The sequence below is a fragment of the Canis aureus genome, chromosome 1, assembly GCF_053574225.1.
Source record: "Canis aureus isolate CA01 chromosome 1, VMU_Caureus_v.1.0, whole genome shotgun sequence".
NCBI lineage: Eukaryota > Metazoa > Chordata > Mammalia > Carnivora > Canidae > Canis > Canis aureus.
This window is the reverse complement of record NC_135611.1, coordinates 21,118,273-21,141,978: the sequence shown is the minus strand read 5'-3', so window position 1 is coordinate 21,141,978 and position 23,706 is coordinate 21,118,273. Positions and strand designations below refer to the sequence as shown.

Genomic DNA, 23,706 nt, shown 5'->3' with positions numbered 1-23,706 from the left:
AAGAGTCAACTGGACATAATTATGAGCTGTGACTTGGGAAAGGAAGCAGTGTTTTTTTGTTAAGGTGCTTTATCATTCTGCTCAGATTGTGTGTATATCCTACCCATGTCTTGGTGCAGAACTAAATGAAGGAACCCAAGGAAAATGAGGGGTGGGTATCTTACTCCTGCGCATACCAAATACTTTCTTTCTCATCCTTTGTGGATGTGTTTGATGAAGTGCAAGATGTAGAGACAGACCACAAAACCATCCTGGAATCCAGTAATACAAATATGTCAGTGTAAATTGTGGTTTAACAAATTTGGAATTTCCCCTTTACTCCTCGCCATCTTATTGTGTCTTTTTTCAACACATAGCTGTGGACTTAATGTATTAGCAAAAGTACGGATTATTACGGATTCAATGAAATGCCACTGATAAAGGGCAGAGTGTTTTTCTTAAGTTAATTATTTACAATGGCTTTTAGAATCTGAGGAGCTCAACCAATTAGAATACAGAGATTTAGAATGGGTTTGACATTTTTAGGGCCACCTGGGAACAAAATTGTGAGGGAGGGGAGAGAGGGGCTTGATTCTATATGCCCCCCCCATCTTTCTTTAATGCCCCAACATCAGCCCATTGACTTTATTTTACTAAATTTCTTTTCTTTTTTCCCATTCAGGAATTGCATTCATACAGATATGCCTTCATCAACCTTTGCCTCTTTTTCATTATTCATTCAACGAAATATGTTGTGTCTCTTTTTACCAGGTACTCCGTTAATCAAAATTTGCCTTGGAAGATGTAGTTTAGGTGACTGTGGGAGGTAGAGAGTTTAATGAGTCAACCTAATCAACACTAATGAGTGAACTAGTTAATATATCACCTCCTTGGTGACTTCTTGTTCTAATACACTTAATATCCTTCCACTAGATCCTCAGGAGTATCTGTTTCATAAAGATTTCATGAGGGCTTTAGGCTTGGTGGCTGGGCAGATGCTGGGGTCAGAGGTGGTTTCAGCACCCCTCTAAAACACCAGCTACAGATGCCACTGTTTGAGGACAGCTACCAAAAAATACGTATGAGAAAACACAAGAGGTTTTCTGGCAGTTTGCCTTTGTATCACACAAGAGAAGATCAACCATAACCTTTATTTTAAAAATATGAAGAGGCTGAAATAAAGCAGGTAAATTAAGTAAAAAAAAATTGTAATCCTTTGTAAAATCTTTATTATATAGATTCTGAAAATTCAACATAGGCAGACCTGCCTTAAGAGCGTAGTTCCTTGCTGAGCTATTAATGTATCCTGTGTCCAAGAATCAAGTCCAAAGTGAAAACAGTCACAACTCAGTAGCAAACTTCTTCCTTCAGGTTGCATATAATGTGAGTTGTTTGCATTCCACAATGATAATGTTTTCTTGGATTTTCTTACAACACTAGCCATGTTTATATATTTAAAATATGATTCTTGCTTTCTCTTGAAGTACAGATTATTTTTATTTTATATTATCAAATACAGATCTAAGATATTGTGTTGCTTCATTAAGAACTTTACATATGAGTTTGTAGGAATGAGGATTTGAGCCTATGATTTTCTTTTTCTTTTTCTTTTTTCTTTTTTTATTTACTTATAAATAACACACAGAGAGAGACAGAGAGAGAGGCAGAGGGAGAAGCAGGCTCCATGCAAGGAGCCCAATATTGGGACTCGATCGCAGGACTAGGAGATCATGCCCTGAGCCAAAGGCAGACACTCAACTGCTAAGCCACCCAGGCATCCCCGAGCTCATGATTTTCTTTTGTGAGATTTTGTGATATTGTGATTTATAAGAAATATGTATATATATTTGATCATTCAGAAGACCAAAACATATTTCTCAAATAGATTTGGTCTATATCTGCAGTTCCTGTCTCATAGCTTCCAAAACCCTTGGAATTTCCTGAGCGATAAGAGTAGCAGAGCATCTTTTGCCATAATTTTTGGTCTCCACTTCTCATTTCCTTTTTTGTTTTGTTTTGTTTTTGTTTTTTTACTTCTCATTTCCTGAGTTTCAGAGCCATCGAGGTGACATGGTGTCTTGGTATTCATAACAAATTCCTTTCCATTTCAACCAGGTTTATGTTAATGAGATGACTTTTGGAAAAAGGCCATGGGATGAGGGAACCAATCAGGAATAGGGGGTTGGGATCTTCCTTCCCACCTGCTGATTGCAGGGTAGGGGAGAGGAACTGGAGGTTGAGTCAATCACCAATAGCCAATGAGTCAATCAATCTGCCTAAATAATGAAGCCTCCATATTAAAAAAAAAAAATGAAGGGGGTTCAGAGAATTTCTGGGTTAGGGAAACAAAGATGTCCACATGTGACCATGCCGGGCCCCAAACTTCATGAGGACAAAAGCTCCTTTGTTTGCTACCTTGCCCTCTGTATCTCTTCATCTGACTGTTGATTTGTAACTTTTAATTATCTTTGTAATATATCAGTAATCTGGGGAATAAACAGGTTTCCTGAGTTCTGTGAACAAATTAATAGAAGTTAAGGAGGGGTTGTGAGAACCTCTGGTTTACAAGCCAGTGGTCAGAAGTACAGGTAGCTTCTGACTTAAAATTGGCATCTTTATTAGAGGGACGTCTCCAGAATCTCTAATTTGTAGCCGGTCAGTTAGAAGCACAGATAACAACCTAGACTTTCAGTTGATGTCTGAAGTAGAGGGCCGTCTTGTGGGACTGAGTTCTTTACCCGTGGAATCCAGGTGTAATGTCAGAATCGAGCTGAATTCTCAGACACCTTACTGGTGTCAGAGAATTGCTTGTTGGTGTAGGGAAGCCTGCATGAGCACGTGTGCATACACACACACACACACACACACACACACTGGAAATGGTCCAGAACCCCAAAGGAGGTTTCCTCTTCAATAATCTTACCCTGAAGCACTTACATAAAACCCTTTCTAGCATCTCATCAAAATCTTCTGTATTTTAGCCGGACATGGCTCTGAAAACCAAAGAAACAGAGGTAGATATTAAGGACGTTACTGTCTTAGAAACAGCTGCTGGTAGAGTCAGAAACCATACACTCAACCACCAGAATTCTTTAATTTTATAGCTTTATACTCGTGAGTTTTAGATTAGTTTCTTCTTCGATTCAACATGTAAGGTAACTTTGCTGGTAAAGACACTGTTATTTATGCAGAGAGTTCAGGGTTTTTAGTGCACAACCGGAAGTTCTCCAAGACCAGCTGTCTGCATTACAGACCACACCAATTAAATCCAACAGAGCCTATATTGGTGTCTCCAGCAAATATTTGCAGAACACCTATTTTTAGCGAGGCTCCAAAGTGAACAAAGCATGCGCAGACTCCCCCCACTCAGAGCTTGCAACTAGATGGGAAAGCAAGTGATAACAAACGAAGGCAGACAGGACCTGGGAAGAAGGGCCACATGGAACCTAGAGGGATGCCTTAGAAAGTGAATGGAGCCTTCTTCAGATTTGAGGGCCCTGTGAGATCCCTCTGAAGAAGAAGCATTTAAATTGAAAAGTGAATGATGGTAAGAAGGCCCTTTGTGAGACAGGGGAGGAGAAGGGAATGTAGGCAGAGGGAGCGGCCCATGCAGAGGTTCCAACAGGATGAGACGTGGCTCCTTAAAGGAATGGAACATTAGCAGGAAGAGTCAGCCGGGTCATACAGAGCTTTGTAAGACAGGACAAAGGACTCCGGCTTTATTTTCATTTTGTTGAATGCCATTGGAAAATATGAGGCAGGACAGCGATGTTGCCTGACTATAATTTTGAGGGACAGTCTACTGGCTACGTGGAGAAGGCTGGGGGAAAAGACAGAGCCAGAGGCACGAAGACCAGTTAACTGCTCTTCCTGGCTGCAGTGACCACACGGTTTGTTCAAATGTGACTCTTCTGAGAGTGAAAGGGGCCACTGTGAGCAGATCGGAGTGGCAGTGGCCTGTGGCGGGAATAAGCAGTTGCTGGAGTTGTCGCAGCTGGCGCGGTAACGTAGTGGAGGCCTTATGCAGCACATCATCCCTGCACGAAACTGTGTGTGCCCAACACACGACACGTGCCCAATAAATATTTGTTGGGTGAGCAAATGAGCGAATCTGGGGGAGATTAGTATTCTTGCTTTATAAATGGAGCTGGGAGACAAGCATATTGTGAAGTCTAATTTTGACTATAAAACCCATCTTCTTTCCTCAGTTTCTTACCTGATGCCTTATCATTGTTGCTTTTTAAGTGTTTCTGAGTCGTCTCACAGTTATTTCCATTTTCCTTCTTCATTTCCTCCTCTCTCCTGGGGTTAGTGTTCTATATACAGAAAGAGGTTCGGTAAATGTGTTTGCTGTACTAATTTTTATCAAAGGCAGGAATCGGAGTAGCCATGGACAGTGTCAGGTCCCCAGGCAGCTTTGTGAGCTTTCCTTTGAAGCTCCCTAGGTGACATTTCATGCCCATGCTCATGAGGTCTCCACCTGGGCAATCTGTCAGGGTTGATTCAACAGGGCTGCTACTGGGCGGTGCCTTAATGTTGCACTCACCCCTTAGACAAAGAACACCCTCCTCTGTCTTTTTCTGCCCATCCAGGAAACTAGTACCACCTAAGTTCCGGGTGAGGAGACCTAGGAATCATTTCAAAAGCACCCAGCATACTCTTTATAGGCAGAGTAGCTTCTGCATGTTGGATAGACTGCACCAAATCCTCAACAACAACAACAACAAAGATGGTCTCACTCTTCTACTTGGAAGTATAGGCATAGAAAACAATTCAAATTGTGCGTCTTATAGAATTTGTATTGTAAATTGTACATATTTCTGGCTTACTCCATGAACAATTCAAGCAGACTTATCTTCTGGCAAGATCAGATTAAATAGAAAGCTGGCTTTTAGGGAGTGGTGTGCACAAGCTTCATGATCTTTTCATGCTTGATGAGCCTGTGCCTGTGTGTGTACAAGTGTGTGCGTGTGGCACGCATGCATAGGTGCTCATCATGACCCTGCTGATCCTTTATAATCAATAACTGATGTAACCCAGTGTTGTGCTGGAGAAGAATGTTCCAGCTTGCATTCCCATACTCCTTCCTCAAATTTTATATCCTACTTGCTTGTTTTGCCTAAGACAATGCAAATCTATCTGCCACGAGATATAGTGTATCACTTGCTAATATTTGTGATTATTCAATATGCAACCTTACCTATAGCTGGATTTATAAAACTGGTTTTTGTTTTAGGTCTTAGGATATGTCTTCTCTTTCACATGATGTTAAAGGATTGTAAGGTGAATAATATTATAGTTCCACCTGGGCTTAACTAGGGGAGAGACAACGGGGTGGGGGTGGGGGAGGGGCATTAGCCTGCATTTGTCATTGTGCAAATAGGAGCGAGATTAGCTGCTGAGTCACATTATCATAAGGGAGCAGAGCCAGCTTTATTCTGAAATATAAATCCTTCAACAGTCATATACAATGGTATATTCACCTTTCTGTGCTCAACAGAAATATATAGATGGAACAAATCTGAAACTTTCCTGTTTTGCTATTAAATGCAACTAGAAGTTTTATTTCCGAAATGTAATACACAAGCATTAAGCTTCCATATTTTTCCCTCTTATTGTAATAATATCCATCCAAATGGGCTCAGATTTCAGCATGAAAACCTTTACTTCTAGCTATAATAATATAACTTCTTAAAAGAAACCCTTCGCTTGTTACTGGAACCTTAGGAAATAAGACAGTTAAGGAAGATATTTGGATTTTCCTTTTCAAAACAGTGGAAATGATATAGGAAGAACATTCTTTGATATAGGGGAAATGAATTGATTCCCCAAAATTTCTTTGAGACACAGACTTTCCGTAAACTGGAAAGTGTCGGATATAACAAATGCTATTCTTTGTGACAGACAGCTTACTGTGATTATTTTTCTCACTAAAATCTTAACGTTTTCCTTTCAGGATTTTGATTTAAAGTGGTAAATTATGATACTTGTCCTTTTGTTAAAAAAAAATACCAGAAAGTAAAATGTAAATCTTTAATGGAAAATGTGATCACGTTTTTCCTTGGGCAGGAAGGGACTTCAGGATGGTGATTTTGCAGAGATGAGAGATCACCATAACCCAATCTGTGTTCCTGCAGCATACCGCAGAGTTTCCTCTCATCTTAGAACCAATCTGGAAAATAGAGGCAAAGCTAATTTTATAAGAACTGTCTTGTAACAAATCTTAGTTTATAAAAACTCCAACTCTGGCATTTCTTTATTGAGGTCACGATTCTTTTTCGGTGAGAACAGTCACTATGGATATAAACAGTCAAGGGGATATGTTCCCACATGAAAGTCCCTTTCTCAGTGAAAAAAAAAATTGGACAAAAGCACAATGCAAAATTATGAGTAGCAACCTTTCTATAAAGTATAATTTTAGGAAACCACTCGCATCGTTGAATATTTCATGACTTTTCTCAGGCCAAGATTGTTATTAACCAAAAAATGTTCACCAGCTCTCAAGTTAAAGGATGTTACGGAATGGAGAACTACGCTGGCCGGCTAGGGCTCTGAGCAAGGCACCAAGCTGCCTTCTGCTCTGTTCTGATTAGACTTGAAAAAGCACCAAACAGCAGAGATGGGAGTACATAGCTGTAAATATCTTTGTGCTAATCGTGACTTTTCTTTTCTCACTAGTAACAGCTGGAGGTCAAAGTCATCAAAAACAAAATTATAAATGTTTTATATTGGAAAATACTAGGTGAGTTTAAGACATGGTCAGTTGATTAGGTTACTGCCAAGAAGTAAACAATAGGCTTATTAAAGCGGTAATTAGGCATTGTTGACATACTGTATTTTTAATCAGAGCTCCAGCAGGGGATAAAGTAGTTGAATTAATCTAGTGCTTTGTCAAGTAAAAGGAAAACCAGCTTTTTAAAATTTAGCTATGCCCATTTACTGGGATTTCTACACCACCTTTGTTCTGGGAAATTTGGTGACTTCATTTTAAGTTACAAAGGAACCTGCAGGAATTGATGAATTGTTTTGTGGTTTTGTTATGTTGTGTCATTGGTCAAAATGGTTGGAGTTTTTTTTTTTTTTTTTAATGGTTCTCTATTTCTTGGCAAGTTAAGAGTGGAAGGGGGAATACATAATGATCGAATGCATTGAGCCAGGTACTTTACATACTTACAACTGCAGGTAAAGACTGTAAGAATTAAGTGATGTGCCCTTAGCCACATAGTGGCAAAATGGCTGAAAATCCAGGGCTGCTGTAAACATAGGGGGGCATGTATCCCATTGAGTTAGTATTTTTGTATCTTGTGAGTAAATACAACTAGTGCAATGGGTGGATCATAGGGTGGTCCTATTTTTAACTTTTTGAGGAAACTGCGTACTGTTTTCCTGAGTAGCTGCACCAATTTGCATTCCCACCAACAGTATAAGAGGGTCCCCTTTCTCTGCATCCTCACCAATACCTGTTGTTTCCTCTGCTGTTGATTTTAGCCATTCCGACAGGTGTGAGGTGACATCTCATTGTAGGTTTGATTCGTGTTTCCCTGGTGATGAGTGATGTTGAGCATCTTTTCATGTGTCTGTTAGCCATCTGGATGTCTTCTTTGGAAAAAATGTCTATTCATCCCTTCTACTATTTTTTAACTGGATTATTTGGTTTGGGGGCTTTATGAGTTTTTTACTCTCCTCTGAATACCGCTTAGAATTAGAGCCATAGATTTTCTGGTATAGAGTCCATGTCAAATAACTTATCAGATAAAGAGACTTAACATGTATTTATTTTCTCTCCAATCACATAAGGGTTAAGAACCACTTGTAAGAGCATTCTATATTTTCTACTCAGCCTTGTACGTATTACAGAAATAAAATTCTAATCTAGAAATTTCAATTAACATGAACATCTACATAATATAGAAAGAGCCCTTGAGATAAGTACTTTCTTTGGACTAATTCCATTCAGATACATACAGTCTTTCTTTTTCAGCATTAATTAAGCTCATAAAATGCTTCCTGTTAAAGATCAGCTAAAACAACAACCAGCCAACATTCTTTTCCTAAAGAGGTCATGGATTTTTTTTCATCTTTTTTATATTTGGAATTATATGGCTCTATGAGTTACCTAGAATTAGCTTTAAGTGAGAAAACTGTACTAATATGGAACTCATCTTTTTTTTTCATAGATACGTGAACCCATAGACACTATCTAACTTGGCTCCCTCACATTTGAGAAATGCAGAATTTGTGGGCAGATATTTTGATTAGTATGCCCTTTCTCACACAATGAAGCAAAGCACTAGAAGTTTGGCAAGACTTCCTCAACGCAGCAGCCAGCTGGAAAATGATCACAATTTTGCAAGATTATTAGGCCAATGTCTGAAAACTTAGGAAAACATCTTATCAAATGCTCATCTCTTTAGCTTAAAGTCATATCTGTCTTCTATGTGGAGACGTTAAGAATTGAAGCTTCCATTTACATATGTACACCCAATGTCTTCCATATGTCACATAACTCTATTGAAAAAGATGGATTGACTGCCATCACAGAGGTCGCATGCCCTGTCATGATGAGGGAAAGCAGCTCCTGTGGCCGGTGCCAGTGGGCCCACTGAGGCTGGGACCTATGGTGGGAAAATGAATCCTCTTTCAACCAGCCACTGCCTTAGGAAACAATATGTTTTCATGAATATGATCCACTCTGCTCTCCTCTTAGCTATAGTAGGAAACTCGGAGTTACTTGCACTATTGAAATTAGAAATCATTCACTGGCAGTGAGGAGTCTCTCTGCTAAAAGGTAGTGTGGTGGTTCTTGGGACGCCTGGGTGGCACAGTCGGTTAAGCCTCTGGCTGGGTTTCGGCTCAGGTTGTGATCTCAGGGTTGTGAGATCGAGTTGGGCAGGGAGTCTGCTTAAGATACTCTGTCTCCCTCTGCCCCTTCCCCTCACCTCCATCCCCTGTTCACCATGTCCATGTGCACGCACTTTATCTCTCTCTCAAATCAATAAAATCTTTAAAAGGCAGTGTGGTGGTTCTCAAACTTGACTGTAGGTTGGAATCATCTGGAGAGCATGAAAGAAATATTAATGCTTTTGTCTCACCGTCAGGAGTCAGATTTACGTGACTTAGGGTGTGGTCTGGGCATCAGGAAGTTTTAAAAGCAGCCAAGTTTGAGAACCACTAGGTTAGGAAAACCCATTTTCTGGTCTTGCTGACTGGCTTCAGGGAAGCTGTCAACCTCTATGTGTATACTTCCTAATATGTTGTATCACCTCAAAGGTTTTTTCAGTTCTGGAAAAGATACATGTCTTTCCATATAAGGCTTTGCTGAATTTCAAGGAATTTACATTTATTTTTCTTGCTCCCTTGTTAAAGTCCTGGATGAAAGGACCTAAAAAGGCATTTTTTTTAAAAGTAAGCTCACTAATGAAAGATAAATCATATGATTCATATGATTCACTTAGGATGATAAGCATAAGACCTTTTCAAGTCAAATAATAAATCTTTCAAAAAATTCTTAAAGCTTAATTTACTTAAACATTTATGCAAAGTCTTCAGTGCATATAATATATGTGGTTCCAGTGGTAAAAATGTTTTGAGGACTAATCCTAACTTTCAGGGAAACAAGGTTTAAAATATGTGAAGTAACAAAATGATACATAGCTGGGAAAGCACGTCAAGGGCTTTGTAGTAGCGGGTACGGGCAGAAGGAGGACTCCAGTAGCCATGTGCCAAGCTTGGCTGATGGCAATCAGCAAGGGGAAATTGCTCTCAACTGTAACAAGATCAAATCAGATAAACTGACTTTTCTTGACCAATGGGGTTTTTTTTTCTACTCAAAATGAGTTGCTGAAGTGGCTTAAGAGTCTCAACCATCTGGAACAGTTTCCTGTATATGCCTCAAGGTGAAAAAAGAGGAAGAAAAGCAATTCCCAAATCTGGCTGTTGTACTGTTGTACTTTAGTGGAATATGTAAACTCGAAGTCCCAGGACCTGCCTACGGAGATTCTGATTCTCTAAGAATTCTGGAGACATCTTAGAGTTTGTGCTTGTAAACTCCTCAGGGAAGGCTGATCATCAGCAGCATTGGAACCTGTATCATTGGGACGATATCCACACCCAAGTTCTGTTCCTGGGCTGTTCACAGACTCCTGACCACCAGTCCGCCCTGCTGTTTCTCAGTGATTTTTAATTACTCCTGATTTGTGAGCCCACTTGCTTATCAGGACCCAGTCAATTGAGGAATTTTTTAAGAAGATTTATTTGAGAGAGAGAGAATGCGGCAGTGGGCAGCAGGGTGGAGGTTGCACACCAGAGGGAGAGAATCTCAAGCATACCCCATGCACTGAGCCTGGAGCCTGAAGTGGGGCTCGATCTCAGACCCTGAGATCATGACCTGAGCCAAAGTCAAGAGTCAGACACTTAACTGACTGAGCCACCCAGGTGCCCCATAAGGGATATTTTTATAAAAAAAGAAATTACTGAAAATTAGGTTCATAGAGTATATTCTATAGGTCCTTTGCACTAGGGTTCAGGAGGATATTATTATCTGAATACACATGATTCTTACTCGTAAGTGACTTCACTGTAAACAGGTATTAATTAACGCCCAGCTAGGGGAGCTCAGCTAAAAATAATATTTTAAAAATAAGATATGATATTCTTACTTTGTTGGGCTTTTCCAGTAGCTCCACTGAATGTAATTCATATATCATAAAATTTACCCTTTTGGAGTATACAATTCAGCGCCATATAGTACATTCACAAAGATGTGCCCCCATTAGTATCTAAATCCAGAACATTGTCATCATCACTCCCAAAAGCCTCTTCCTCGTTAGCAGTCACTTCCCATCCCTCCTCCTCCCTGCGTCCTCTGGCAAGCACTAATTTATATTCTGTCTCCTTGAGTTTGCGTTTCTGTATATTACATATGTATTGAATCATAAAATCTGTGACCTTTTATATCTGGCCTCTTCCACTTAGTGTGTTGTCAAGGTTCATCCACGGTGTAGCATGTGTCCGTACTTTATCCTTTTCATGACTGAATAATATTCCATCGTGTGGCCACACCACATTTGGTCTATACACTCATCCATTAATGGACATTTGGATTGTTTCCTTTTGGGGACTATTATGAGCATTTGTGTACAAGATTTTGTGTGGCTATATGTTTGCATTTCTCTGGGGTATAGACCTGGGAGTATTGATAATTTAGAAGCTGGCTGATTGATATATGAGAGTATACTAGTATTCCCTCAAATCTTATATAAGTTTGAGATTTCTTGTAATAAAAAGTAAAGAAAAAAAGGGGAAAAACCCTCACATAGTTTCAAAAGTTACCACGAAACTAAGCCCATGGAAAAGAAAAATGTTACTTTTGAGAAAAAAATATTTAGACAAAATTATTCATTGGCTTAGAGGTGAGTTTAATATGTGAGAATAATTTAAAGAATTTATATCACTAGAGATAAATCAGTTTAAAGTTGACTTGTGCTAGAGTTTTTACCGCTTATTTTCAGGGCAATAAGCTAAACTTTCGAGTTCAATAATTTCTTGGTTTATCTCTGTTATAGTAGATCCCTTGATCATAGAATGAAACAAAACAGACACTTTATATCTTTTAAAATAGATTTGATTGCTGCAATAGACACATTGACCATTGTTAGCTGAAGTCAAGGTTTGATTAAGTTGATATTGATTTATACTTACAATTAGGTTTGAATTTTCCATACACACTCATGTCCATTAATTATAAATAGTCTTTAAGAAGAATCAAAATGAAAATCTTCCCAACAGAACCAAATGCTATCAAATACAATTTTTTTTTAAATTACTCCCATCTTCCCTTCCTTCATAAAATGCCTTCTGTCCTTCTGATGCACAGACTATAGGTCCTTTAAGTACCATCTAGAATTTATTTTTTTAAAAGATTTATTATTTATTTGAAAGAGAGACACTAGGGGGGAGGGGAAGACAGAGAGGGAGAAAGAGAATCTCAAGCAGACTCCCTGCTGAGTGTGAAGCCCCACATAGCACCCAATGTCATGACCCTGGGATTGTGACCTGAGCTGAAATTAAGAGTCAGACACTTAACCCACTGTGCCACCCAGATGCCCCCAGTTCCAGCCATAATTTAACTCTAACCCCTAAGCCATGAATGTGGTTCCAAGATCAGTCAATAAGAACCACCCTCAAGCCATCACTCAATGACATCTTGCCATGAGAATTCCAGATTTCAAGATGTACCTATTGGAGCCCAATACAAACCAGTTGAATAAAGATACATGAGGAAATATTAAGCATCGATCCACTTTATGCTCGATAGCTTTATTTTATTTAAAGCACCTACAAGGTAATATCACTGATAGTTTGTCTACTATTTTAAGCTTCCGAAGTGCCTTACACATATTAGGTTGCTTTTGGGACCCTTGGGTGGCTCAGTCAGTTAAGTGTCTCACTTCAGCTCAGGTCATGATCTCAGGGTGGTCATGATCTCAGGGTCCTGGGGTTGAGCCCTGTTCTGGGCTTCCTAACCAGCGGGGAGTCTGCTTGTCCCTCTGCCCCTCCATGCTCTTTCTCTCCATGTGTGTCCCCCTTTCTCAAATAAATAAGTGAATAAAAATCTTTTAAAAAAGGAATATTAACTTGGTTTTTACCAATTAATAAGTTCAAGTCACAGGGTCATAACTTATCATGGCATTTTGAAGATTGTTACTTGAAGAACTTGCACAGAACATTGTAAGTTTGCATGAGTAAGTCGCCTGTATCGTGGTCGTCCATACATGTCTGTAGTGTTTAAGCTCCTCCCCTCGGGAGAAAACAGCATATCCTCAGTGTCATACAAAATATCATACAAATTACGAGGTGTCAGTGAGTATGAGTTAGATGGGTGAATGGATGCTTTCATGTAGAAGCCCAGTTCTGAGCCCTGACCTATTCAACTGACAAGTTTATATGCTCTCTGCCAATACAGCTCTCACTTCCAAAAATTACGTTCCCTCTGTGCTTTCTCTGTTCCTAGTTTCTTTGAAACTGCTTCTCTGAAGCTATAAATATCCTATTTCGAGAAGGTTTTTATAGAAATAGAAAAATGAGCTCAGGAAGCCAAACCCAGAATGTCCTACAAAGATCATTTAATCTAAATATTCACTCCACAACTGAGAAAGGAAGGAGAGAAGTCCTGAACTTGGAAGGATACCATTTCCACCAAATGCTCAAAGATTAATTTCATTAATTATGACATTTGCGTGGCTCTGACACTCAACATATATGTGCTGAGCCCCTAATATAAGCCGACCGTTGTACTGGACTCTGTGGATCCAGCAGTGGACAAAGGACATTCCGTTTCTGAGCAAATAGAATTTATGTTGAACAAGAAGGAGGCACAGCAGTGGGGAAAAGAGAGAAAGGAACTGTGGGCAGCCTCATTTGAGAGAGTCTAACTATGAAAATCATGTTCCTGTGAAAAACCAGAGAAAATTCCTTTCCCTGTAGAAGGAAAATGTTTCTACTTTCAACCCATCTAACTCACTTTTCATTTCAAATTATAACAAACAGCAGTCTTGGATTTTTTTGTTAAAAGCTGTCATCCCACCAATGACATAATTTCTGTGCACGTGACTTCCTATCTGGAAACTGAGGACTGCGCCACAGGGTAACTTAGATTTCCTTCTATCTTTGAGATTCTGCATTAAGCAGAGCCTCCCAAGAGTTTTGAATACTTTTTCCTACTCTTCCCAGCCCCTTACCTTCCCATGAAGGGCTCTGACGATGATGCCTCAGTTTCTGTGTCTAAAAGACCTCGTGGCTCTTAAGGTATAGCTGGTGACACAGTGATACTGGTAGAGAGTCAGACATCTTTCCTAAAGTACAGCACTCTTCTGGCTTTTTCTTTACTTTTAGATCCATAGAACGAAGAACTGACAAGACCATCAATCATTGTGCAAGAATAAATACTGCTAAACTTGTCAGCTTTTTGATCCTTCCCAGATCATTTTTTTTTTTAGCTCCGTTCTTGGTAAAGGAAACTTTGCCAAGGCTTTTATTTTTCTTTGTGGTGTCATATTTGCTGGGCCAAGGATAGAATATTGAGGTCATATGATTTTAGGACTCAGAAAATCACATGGTAATAAGAGAGGAACCGCATTAGATAACTGTGTATGAATAGTGATATAAAAATGAGAAAATTCATTTTCAAAAGAAATTTAAGAGGCAAACGATCTCATGCTGAGTCTATTTTGTCAATTGCTTTAAGGAGTCTACTAGAGACACTAATAAAGGTTTTCTATAGTGCCAGCCTTTGCATTCATTTTGGGTGGAATTTTTGTCCAATGCCACAAAGTAGCCACAACCCTCCACTTAGAGAAAAGAGCCAGTGTGGGCCACATTAAATATGATCCACGGCTGCCAATTGTTCACTCTGGATTAGAGCCTGAGCAGGAGGCAAGTCCAGTATTGCCCAGGGCAAGTTTATGTAACAATAACAGAGAACAAATTGCTGATCAAAAATACCTGGTAGGTCATGTACCTTGCAAGTGGTGGTAGCCTCATTCTACAAGTGGGAGGTCATCCCATACAGTGGTCCTGTATCTTCTTTCCTCCCATTTAATTCTTCCCTTTGTTATAAAGATTAAATGCAAGTTCATCTTCCTCTACAGAGTCTTCTCAGACCATTGCAGCCCACGAAGATCACTGTTTTGTTTGCACTAAAAGCACAACTATTTGACTCATCTTCCAGTTACTCATGTTTCCTGTCTTGTAAAACTATGTTATATTTTCTTGCGTCTTTAAGTTTTAAGTGTACGCATGCCTTATCGGAAACTATGTTATAAATCACATTTTAAAAATGTTCATGGTTGGACCTGATACCAAATAGAGAAGATATTTAACTAGATTTGCTCGGACTTAGCTTTTTCTTAACTCTGTCACACACACACACACAAAAAAAATTGAAAAAGACATAGTTAACTTTAAGCAAATTTTAAAGTATATGGGGACACCTGGGTGGCTCAGTGGTTTAGTGCCTGCCTTCAGCTCAGGGCGTGATCCTGGAATCCTGGGATCGAATCTGTCGGGCTCCCTCTTCTTGCTTCTCCCTCTGCTTGTGTCTCTCTGTGTGTCTCTCATGAATGAATAAATAAATAAATAAATAAAATCTTAAAAAAAATTTAAAGCATACTGATCTACCTTCTTGACTCTATCATTTTAATTTTTCTAGGCCTGGGCGCCGCAGTATCCTCCAGCTTTTATCTTGTATTTAGGCAGCCAGTAGCTTTATTTTACTTTATTTTTACTTTTTTTTAGCCAGTAGCTTTTAATTTTAATTTTCTCCCCCTTGATCAAGACTTGTGCTCAGGGAAGAAATCAGCTTTGGTCACTTGTATTTCATTTTTTTTTTTTTTTTGGTCACTTGTATTTCATTTTTTTTTTTTTTTTGGTCACTTGTATTTCAGAACAAATTTAATTCTTCTTTCCCAAGAGAATTAACAGTTTCATCTAATTCTATTAGTGAAATGACAGACTTTATCACCCTTCAGAGCAGTTGCACATGAGCAAGTTTGGGAAGGAAAGAGAGAAGAAAGTTGAGTGATGGTGGCTCTGATATGCCCAAATGGGGGGAAATGATATTGCTTTGACAGCAAACTCCTCTAGCAATGCATTTGGCTCAAAGACTAGGAACGGCAACTTCTTCAACTATCAAGTCTGGTAAGATATTTAGAACCATCTGAACTTAGAACTAGTCGCTGCTATGTAGGCAATCAATGAACACATTTTCCAAGAAGAATTTCATGTCAATACTTGGGATATCTGCATCCTTTTATTAAGGAAGGCTGGTTGTTGATAGAAGCTAAGCATTTCTTCCTGAGCAATGATTGTACTTTGTATAGACCCTGAACAGAAGTAACAACAATAAGAGAGAGAACGTTCATTGTCAGCGAACATTCACCATGAGAGGCCCCTCAGTGTAGAAAGCATATTACAGGGGAGGAGAGCTTTAGCATAGAAGTATGTATTAGCAGCTCTCAAAACACTTAACTCAAAACGCTTCATTAATTAAAGAAACCTACATCCATAATATATTTAACAGGATTTAGCAGCGTATGGTTCAAATTTTAGAAAATTCTAATGTAAAAAATTTGCCAATCTTCCAAATGATGTAATGATACTGATTTGCTAAGTACCTAATTATCGTCTTCATCATTATTTATCCAAAGACATGAAACCTTTTAGTTTTGATCACTAACTAAAGTGACTATGTAAAAAAGAAAATTTTGTTTGGAGTGATGAACATGTACATCATTTTCTTACAGGTAGAAAATGATTCGAATTATCTAGCAATTTTTAGATGCGTCTGCGGGATAACTTGTTGAAATTTAATTTTAATCACTCCAGAACTGAAGAGTACGATGTTTTTTGGATTTGTAAAGGCGGAAAAATATTGTCCTTTCATGTAATAGGAGACATACTTTTCTAGGAACTTCATAGGCCCTCCTCTACATGGGGTTGTAATAAACCCATTTCTACAACTCATGAATTGGAAAGTTTTATCAAAGGACAAATCCTTTCGCCGACCTCAGGAGTGGAAACCTCATTAAGTATTCGGTAGGTGAGAGTGTACCTTAAAGGTATTACCAGTGTTGTAGGTGTTCTTGGCTTTAGCCCATGGGATCATCCATAGGCATTTTAACAACACAAGAAATGAAGACTGAGGCAAAGGAGGTCAGGACAATGGGAAAAGTGGCAAATGGCATTCCTCCAGGCAGGAGAAATACTAGCAGAATTACCACAGTCGTGCCTCTTACTAGCTTTTCTCCTTTTTCAAGGTCTGGAAAATATTCAGCAGATTTGCCAAATACAGCAGATTTGCCATTGGAGAACAGAGGCTTTGGTATTTCAAAACAGAAGATTTTTAGACACTGCTTTTGAAATGATTTCAAATCAATGTTTTTAAAGGTTGTCATCTCAGTTGTTAAATTTTTTAAATTAAAAAGGAATATTTTGCATGCACATAATAGAAAGCTCATTATGCATGATGAGATGTAAAATATTCCCTTAGGCTTTTCCCTTCCACTACCCCCTATGCAATTCTAATCTCTCCCTGGCCTACCTGCATCATCTTGGGCAGGCTTTTCCGTTTCCTGTGACCTCCTTCTCTTCCTGGCCCCATACTCCTGGCCCCAAAGGGCACTGGCTTTAAAACAAAAGGCTGCGGCTCTTTAAGTTCGACTTCTGCTGGGGCAGTGGCTGCTGTGGGGATCGGGTAGCTTTTTGTTCCATATTAACTGCCGTGATGTAGAAAGATTGGTATTGAGCGAAGTAATAGAGGTGCCCTCACTCCTGAAGCTCCTCTGAACAAGTTAATTCGGAATTTGACAGAAGTGTTCAACTATTTTAACCCTGAAACATAAATTTATGTTGTATTTTGGAGGAAGGCCAGGGGAAACTGATTTTTATCATAACCTACTTATTTTTCCTCTCCTACGCAGGCCCACCAAGACCATCACTATGACCGATGGGGACTATGATTATCTGATCAAACTCCTGGCCCTTGGAGACTCGGGGGTGGGGAAGACAACGTTTCTTTATCGATACACAGACAATAAATTCAATCCCAAGTTTATCACAACAGTAGGAATAGACTTTCGGGAAAAACGCGTGGTGAGTTTTTAACCATACTGGTATGTTAATCTTGTTGCTGGTTCCCTCCGCTGGCCCCATATAAAATAGAATTAAGAAGCTATGTTTATTGCATTGCAAGGTGTCTGTCTTTTATCCCAGGAAATTCATAACCTGTCATTTTAATTCAATTTAGAATATGCTTACTTTTGTCAACTATAAATAACATTTTGCTAAGAAAAAGATTGAGTGGCACTCTCGCCAGTCTCCAAGAGCACACAGGACAAAAGAACTAATGTACGGGTTTATATAGCATGTGTTCTATGAATTTTCTAGGAAACTCTCAAAACTCGAATTATTTGGGTTGCAAAAACCTTAAGTCTTGATGTGAGTTAAGTTTCCCGATAAGAACTAGTGTTCATTTCTCAACTCTTCAGAGAGAAGTTAAGAGAATGATTGGCAAATAGCTGGAACATGAGCTTTGTAAGTGCTCGCTGCATTTTTATTTATGTGTAGACTCAGCTATCAATCACTAGCTTATTATGAACAGAATGTGAGACCGTCCATGCTATTTTCCAAGATAAGGGAGTTTAAGTGAGAATTACAACTGCTTTCTTCTCCTATGCTAGACGCTAATGACAGGAATAAGGATATTGTGACATGTGAGACGTGTAGCATAGACACATAAGCTGAGCCAGATTTACTGCCACCCAAGGTATTCTTGATTGCCAACACGGCTGCGGCTTCCAGTTGATGTCACAAATCTACTCTTTGCCTGAGAGTTGGGGGGAAGAAAAAGGAAATAGTGGTTGAGAAGCTAAATCGTGCTTCCTTATAAATTGTGTACCTTATCTGAAGGTCAATACATTTTTAGTGTAGTCTTAGCCTCCTTGCTTCCAACCCCTGCAAGGTTTTCCTGTGACTTCACCCCTCCCAAATGTCTCCACTGATCGAGGTATAGAAGTCCTTGCAAAGTTTTCCCTTTAAACATTTTTACTAAGCCATACTTGATGCTAAGCCACACTTTAAACATCTTTATTAACCATACTTAGGGGAGCCAATTAAGTATTAAAGTTGTTGTGCTTTGTTTAAATAAGAAGCCCAAAGGCCGTAATTTTGAAAATTTAAATGTTAGGAGAAAGAGCCTTTGAAAAAAATGGCAAGCAAAGGAAGACTTGAAATATCTTGTGTAAACTTATTGAGCCATTCTGTGTGTGTTTTATGCGTAGGTCACTTTGGCAGTCCAAGTCACAATAAAGGTTTTCAGGTATTACTAAAGCATTTTACCATTTTGAAAATGTGTTCACATTTGTTACCACACTGAAGTTTGCAGTAACTCTGTAAAGTAGGAATAGACTGTGGGCCTCCGTTTGCTGTAAGAAAATTAAGATTCGAAGAAGTGAAATGAAGAGTTGATATTCAAACCTAGAACTTGGGTCCTAAATCTAATGTTTGCTGCCTCCATGAGGAAATGACAGAAGGTGTCTAATTTAAGTTTGCAGTATGCCTAAATTGTGTTGAAAATCATACTTGTACTTGACATTTAAAAGTGAGAGTATATGTGATACTTCTGGAAAAAAACAGAGCAAATATTTATTCTGCACTATGAACTTTGATTATAGTAATTGAGAAAAAACATGCTGAGTGAACCCAGAGAATGTGAATGTTGACAAAATCCAAAGTAATATCAACTGATGAAAATTGTATCTTTTAGGTTTATAATACACAGGGACCAAATGGATCATCAGGGAAAGCATTTAAAGTGCATCTTCAGCTGTGGGACACCGCAGGACAAGAGCGGTAATAGTGAATTACTTTGTTTCTAGCTACCAACAACTGAGAGAAACTTCTTTTAAAGTGAATACTGGATGTGGACTTGAAAAGCGAATATTGTGCAACTCTTCTCCAGGTTCCGAAATAGATATTTATGTCAAGAAATAAAAATAAATTATTTAGAGTTAATTAACCCTAATGAGCATGACGGATTTGGTACAGATGTCAAAAATCGGATCTTCAGCAATCTGGACTTCCTTGTTATGTGTTGTCTTTGTACTTTCTAATAGGGGAGAAAAAAAAAAAAAAAAAAAAACAACCTTCTGTAGAATTTAATTAAATTTAAGTGGGGGAATTAACATGCTTACAAGTGTGACCTGAAGAGGGAATTGAAAAAAGGGTGGTTAAGACCTTTCCTATTTGTTTCCGTTCTTCTGCAGACTCTGTCCTGTGCCTCCCGATTGGCCTAGTTTTCTAAGATTTGGGTCACACCATTGCTCTCTAGCTAGAATGTTTTCCTTTCTCCCCACCTTCCCTGATCCTCTCCTCTCACCAAGCCTGGCTCAGCTACTTCCTCTGCGGAGCCTTTCTAAATGCCCACCTGAAACAAACTCCCTCTTCCAGGGATCTCCTACAACACCCATCCTACCATCCCTTAAGCTACTCAATTAATTATATGCCATTTGTAATATATGCCATTGTAATAAGGCAGATTGTTTTCACCTACGGCCTTCTTACCCCAACAAAGCTGTCAGCATCACAGGGACAGAGATTGTGCTTGGTTTTCCAGCATCTTCTCTGGTACAACGTCCGAGGCAGGAGAAGCTCAGTAGACAGGAGTGTTGTTTGCTTAGAGCTGGAGGTGCTGTTCCATTATCTGATGAAAATATATTCCTTTGAGACCCAAGGTTTCAAAATGCTAAAGACCACAAGCTAGGGAAGCTTTACAATATCAGATTAAATAAGAATTGGCAGTAGGTTGTCAGAGAAGATATTTAGAAGGCACATACCTCCAAATTCAGCATCACATGTCTTAGAATGTTTATGCTTGTAAACACTTTAGTTTTTGAAATGCGTCCAAAGTGTTCTCGCCTTCAGTGACTGTAAACGCCAGGAGAGGTGCCGGGCCCTCTCCGTTAGCTCTTTTGACTGTGAATTCCATTTACACACACTCTTCAACACTGCTAGTTCTTCTGAAGTCATTCCTCACAAGAATTTCTGTTCATATGTCAGTTTTGTTGTCACGAAGATGTATGTTTTATAGACCAATTTAATTCATTTTTGTAGAAGTAATATGAGAAAATGTGGTTCCCATATGTCCTCACACATGATATGTCAGCCCAGCATGATGGTAGGCTTCTCTCTCCTGCCCCCCCAAGGCAGCTGCTCTATGAGGGAAGTGAGGAATACTGGGGACAGTCTTAGTAACACTGAGGTTATTCATCCCTTGAGAATTTGCATTCTGTGTATATATAAGGTGTAGCTATGCAACAAGATAAACAGTGTCTCATACCTCAGCCCTGTGCCTGAAAACATCTGGCAGTAGAGCCTGTATAAGATTATGGTTATCGATAAAAGTGGTATCATGGGAATGAGGAAAAAATCGTACCCCTTTTGTAAGCCCCAAAGATACCGGGCACAGCTCTAGTTCCCAGTGAGGGAGAAAGTAATAATGTGACTTTGGAATCTTTGTGTGTGTGTGGGGGGGAGGGTTTAATGTGGTCCTGCCTTTTCCCACCCCACTGACTCACCGGACAGCATGAGATTGGTGAGTAAAGCTGGAAATCAATGGCCTTTCCCCTGGAGTCACCTTGGGAAGAATGGAGATAACAAGGGAGCTGGGAAGAATGGCCCTAGATATGAGCCTGTTCCAGAGCAAGAATGTCCTATCTGTGTTGCTGTGGATACAAAGATGTTCACCCCAATGAAATCCATATAACAAGCACGTTTTAAAAATAGCATAGCCCCTCTTAGCAGGATGGCCCTCTATGACTTCCATGTGTCCCCACCCATGGTGACAATGACACACGTCCTGATGGCATGCTGCATGTGGGGGTTTAGCATTGTCTGTGTTGTACTGGAGTGAAATGGGTATCAGGCTGTCACCATTAACACACATTTTTGAAAAGAAACCTTTACCAAGGGAGCATCTTTGAACTCACTCTATTTTTAAAACGTTTTGAGCCATGACTTGGAGCCAGCAGAATTGGCTGTGGCTGTGGGCCTCAGCATGACCATTAGCATGGATGTTCAAGAAATTACAGCTTACATCCATCCCAAGTTGTGAATGCTAGCCTCCCCCCCCCAATAAAAAGATCATTAACATAAAAAAATAACTTCGCCATGTGCTATGGGCAGTGAGAGGAGGGCATGGCACAGTCTTGTCCTTAAGTGAGACACACACATAACACACAGAGACTCTCTCTCTCTCTTTCTCTCTCTCTCTAGGAGAGAACAGAGAGCAGATGTCCTAGGCACACCATTGTAGTTGAGTGAGAGACAATTTTGTGAATACAGCTCATCCCCACACAGAAAGAAAACTTCAATAAAAGCACTATAATCTCTGTGAGCTCCTAGCACTGGTAGGAACAATTCCACAAGAAAAGAATTGAGTAAATTTTTTTGGTATTGCATAATTATTATGATTACTGCCTTACCAAAGAAATCAAACTTGCAAATAGTCATTAAACTATCTGTTCTCTTTGCTTTGGTATTAAAAGAATCGTTCTCTACTTGAAGTCATTGAAATCTTTAATAATTTTATCTCTTGCTATTCTCTTTCTTTCTTTTTTTTTCTTCTCTTAGTTAGACAAACACTTTGTGAACAAACACTATGTTCAGGACCATGAAAATATAATGGATAACAAGTTAGAAACATAACTCCTTTCCTGTTGGAGCTCACAAGTGTAGGGTGGAATTCGAATAGATAATGAACAATTACCATATAACCTTAGGATAGTGTCAGGAAAACATAGGTGATAGGTACACCAGGTGGAGCCTCTAACCCAGATATGGGTGTTAGGAAGGCTGCTTGGGAAAGCGATATTTCCTCGGAGACTATTTATATATATATATATATATATACTCATACACAATGTATGAGTGAGAGAGTCTTATCCAGGCTAAGGAGGTAGGAGGTAAAGGAAGCATTAGGCCAGGTTACCCACAGAAAGAACAGCATGTGTGAGAGCCCAGGGGAGAGAGTGAACTTTCTAAGAACTAAAAGAAGATCAGCATGCCTGTGGGTAGTCAGGAGAGGAAGCTAGAGGGATGAGCAAGGGTCACTTCCATGCAGAGCGTGACAGCGTATTGAAGAGTTCAGCCATTATCCTAAGAGCAATGCACCATCATCTAGATGTTTTTAGCCAAGGATTTACATAGTCAGCAGGAACGGATCCGCGAAGGGGAGGGTCCCCAACAAAACTGGAGACAGGAAGCCTGTTAGGAAGGCTGTTGAGGTTATTCAGATGAAAGACGATAGGTTCAAAACGAGAGTAGATGGACAGAAATGAGAAGATCAGAAAATGCTTGGTAATCATACATAGTAGGTGAAGGAGAAAGAAGCCGTGGCAACCCCAAAGGTCATGATGCACTGATAGAAGAAGAAATAAAAAAATAAAAAAATAAAATAAAAATAAAAGAAGAAGAAGAAGAAGAAGAAGAAGAAGAAGAAGAAGAAGAAGAGAAGAAGAAGAAGAAGAAGAAGAAGAAGAAGAAGAAGAAGAAGAAGAAGAAGAAGAAGAAGAAAGAAGGAGGAGGAGGAGGAATCAAAAGGAGGAGCCAGGTGGGGTCTAGACTCTCGAAGTTAGAGGTGCCTCAGTTTCCTCCAGCTGGAAACACACAACATGTAATTGGGCACACAGCATGGAGGACAGGATAAATCTACACCTATCCATTTGAGGTCCAACATAAAGGTGTCAACTGAATCAGGGAAGTAGATGAGGTTACTCAGTGAATGTATGTCGAGTGGGAAGGGACTGAGAATAGAACTCTAAGGAAACCAAAGAATCTACAAATAGGCTAAAATAGGAGACCAATAATTAGGAGGGCATTTAGGACAGGAAGTGATAGTCTGTATTTCAACGTTATGTGCCTTCCTAAAAACCCATTTCCAAATTCACTTCTGTGTCAGTATAACCCAAACCTTCTCTGGTCCCTCTGTGTGATCTCTGGTTTTGCCCATTCCTGCCATTGAAGTGCATCTCAGCATACCTTCAATTGTACTGAAGGTTTTGGGGTGGAGGAGGTAGGAGCAGGGGAGAGACAGTCTTCACACAACACGGGAGTGTACATTCTCTAGAATCTTCCATCACAGATGAGCGTTCTTACTTTCTGTCTCCAACTACT

General features: G+C 39.4%; 1 protein-coding gene across 5 annotated transcripts in view; it reads left to right on the top strand.

Annotated features, from left to right (window-relative positions):
• RAB27B (RAB27B, member RAS oncogene family) overlaps positions 1-23,706 on the top strand; it is a 137,469-nt gene that overhangs the window by 102,187 nt on the left and 11,576 nt on the right. For 3 of the 5 annotated variants that reach the window (XM_077892318.1, XM_077892336.1, XM_077892307.1), the window contains 2 exons: positions 17,457-17,628; positions 19,301-19,386. In XM_077892318.1, the coding sequence (XP_077748444.1) occupies positions 17,476-17,628; positions 19,301-19,386 (239 nt within the window). In that variant the 5' untranslated portion in view covers positions 17,457-17,475. Of the gene's footprint in view, positions 1-3,402; positions 3,527-16,793; positions 16,924-17,456; positions 17,629-19,300; positions 19,387-23,706 lie in introns of those variants that run through there. The other 2 variants (XM_077892328.1, XM_077892344.1) reach the window with 2 other exon arrangements.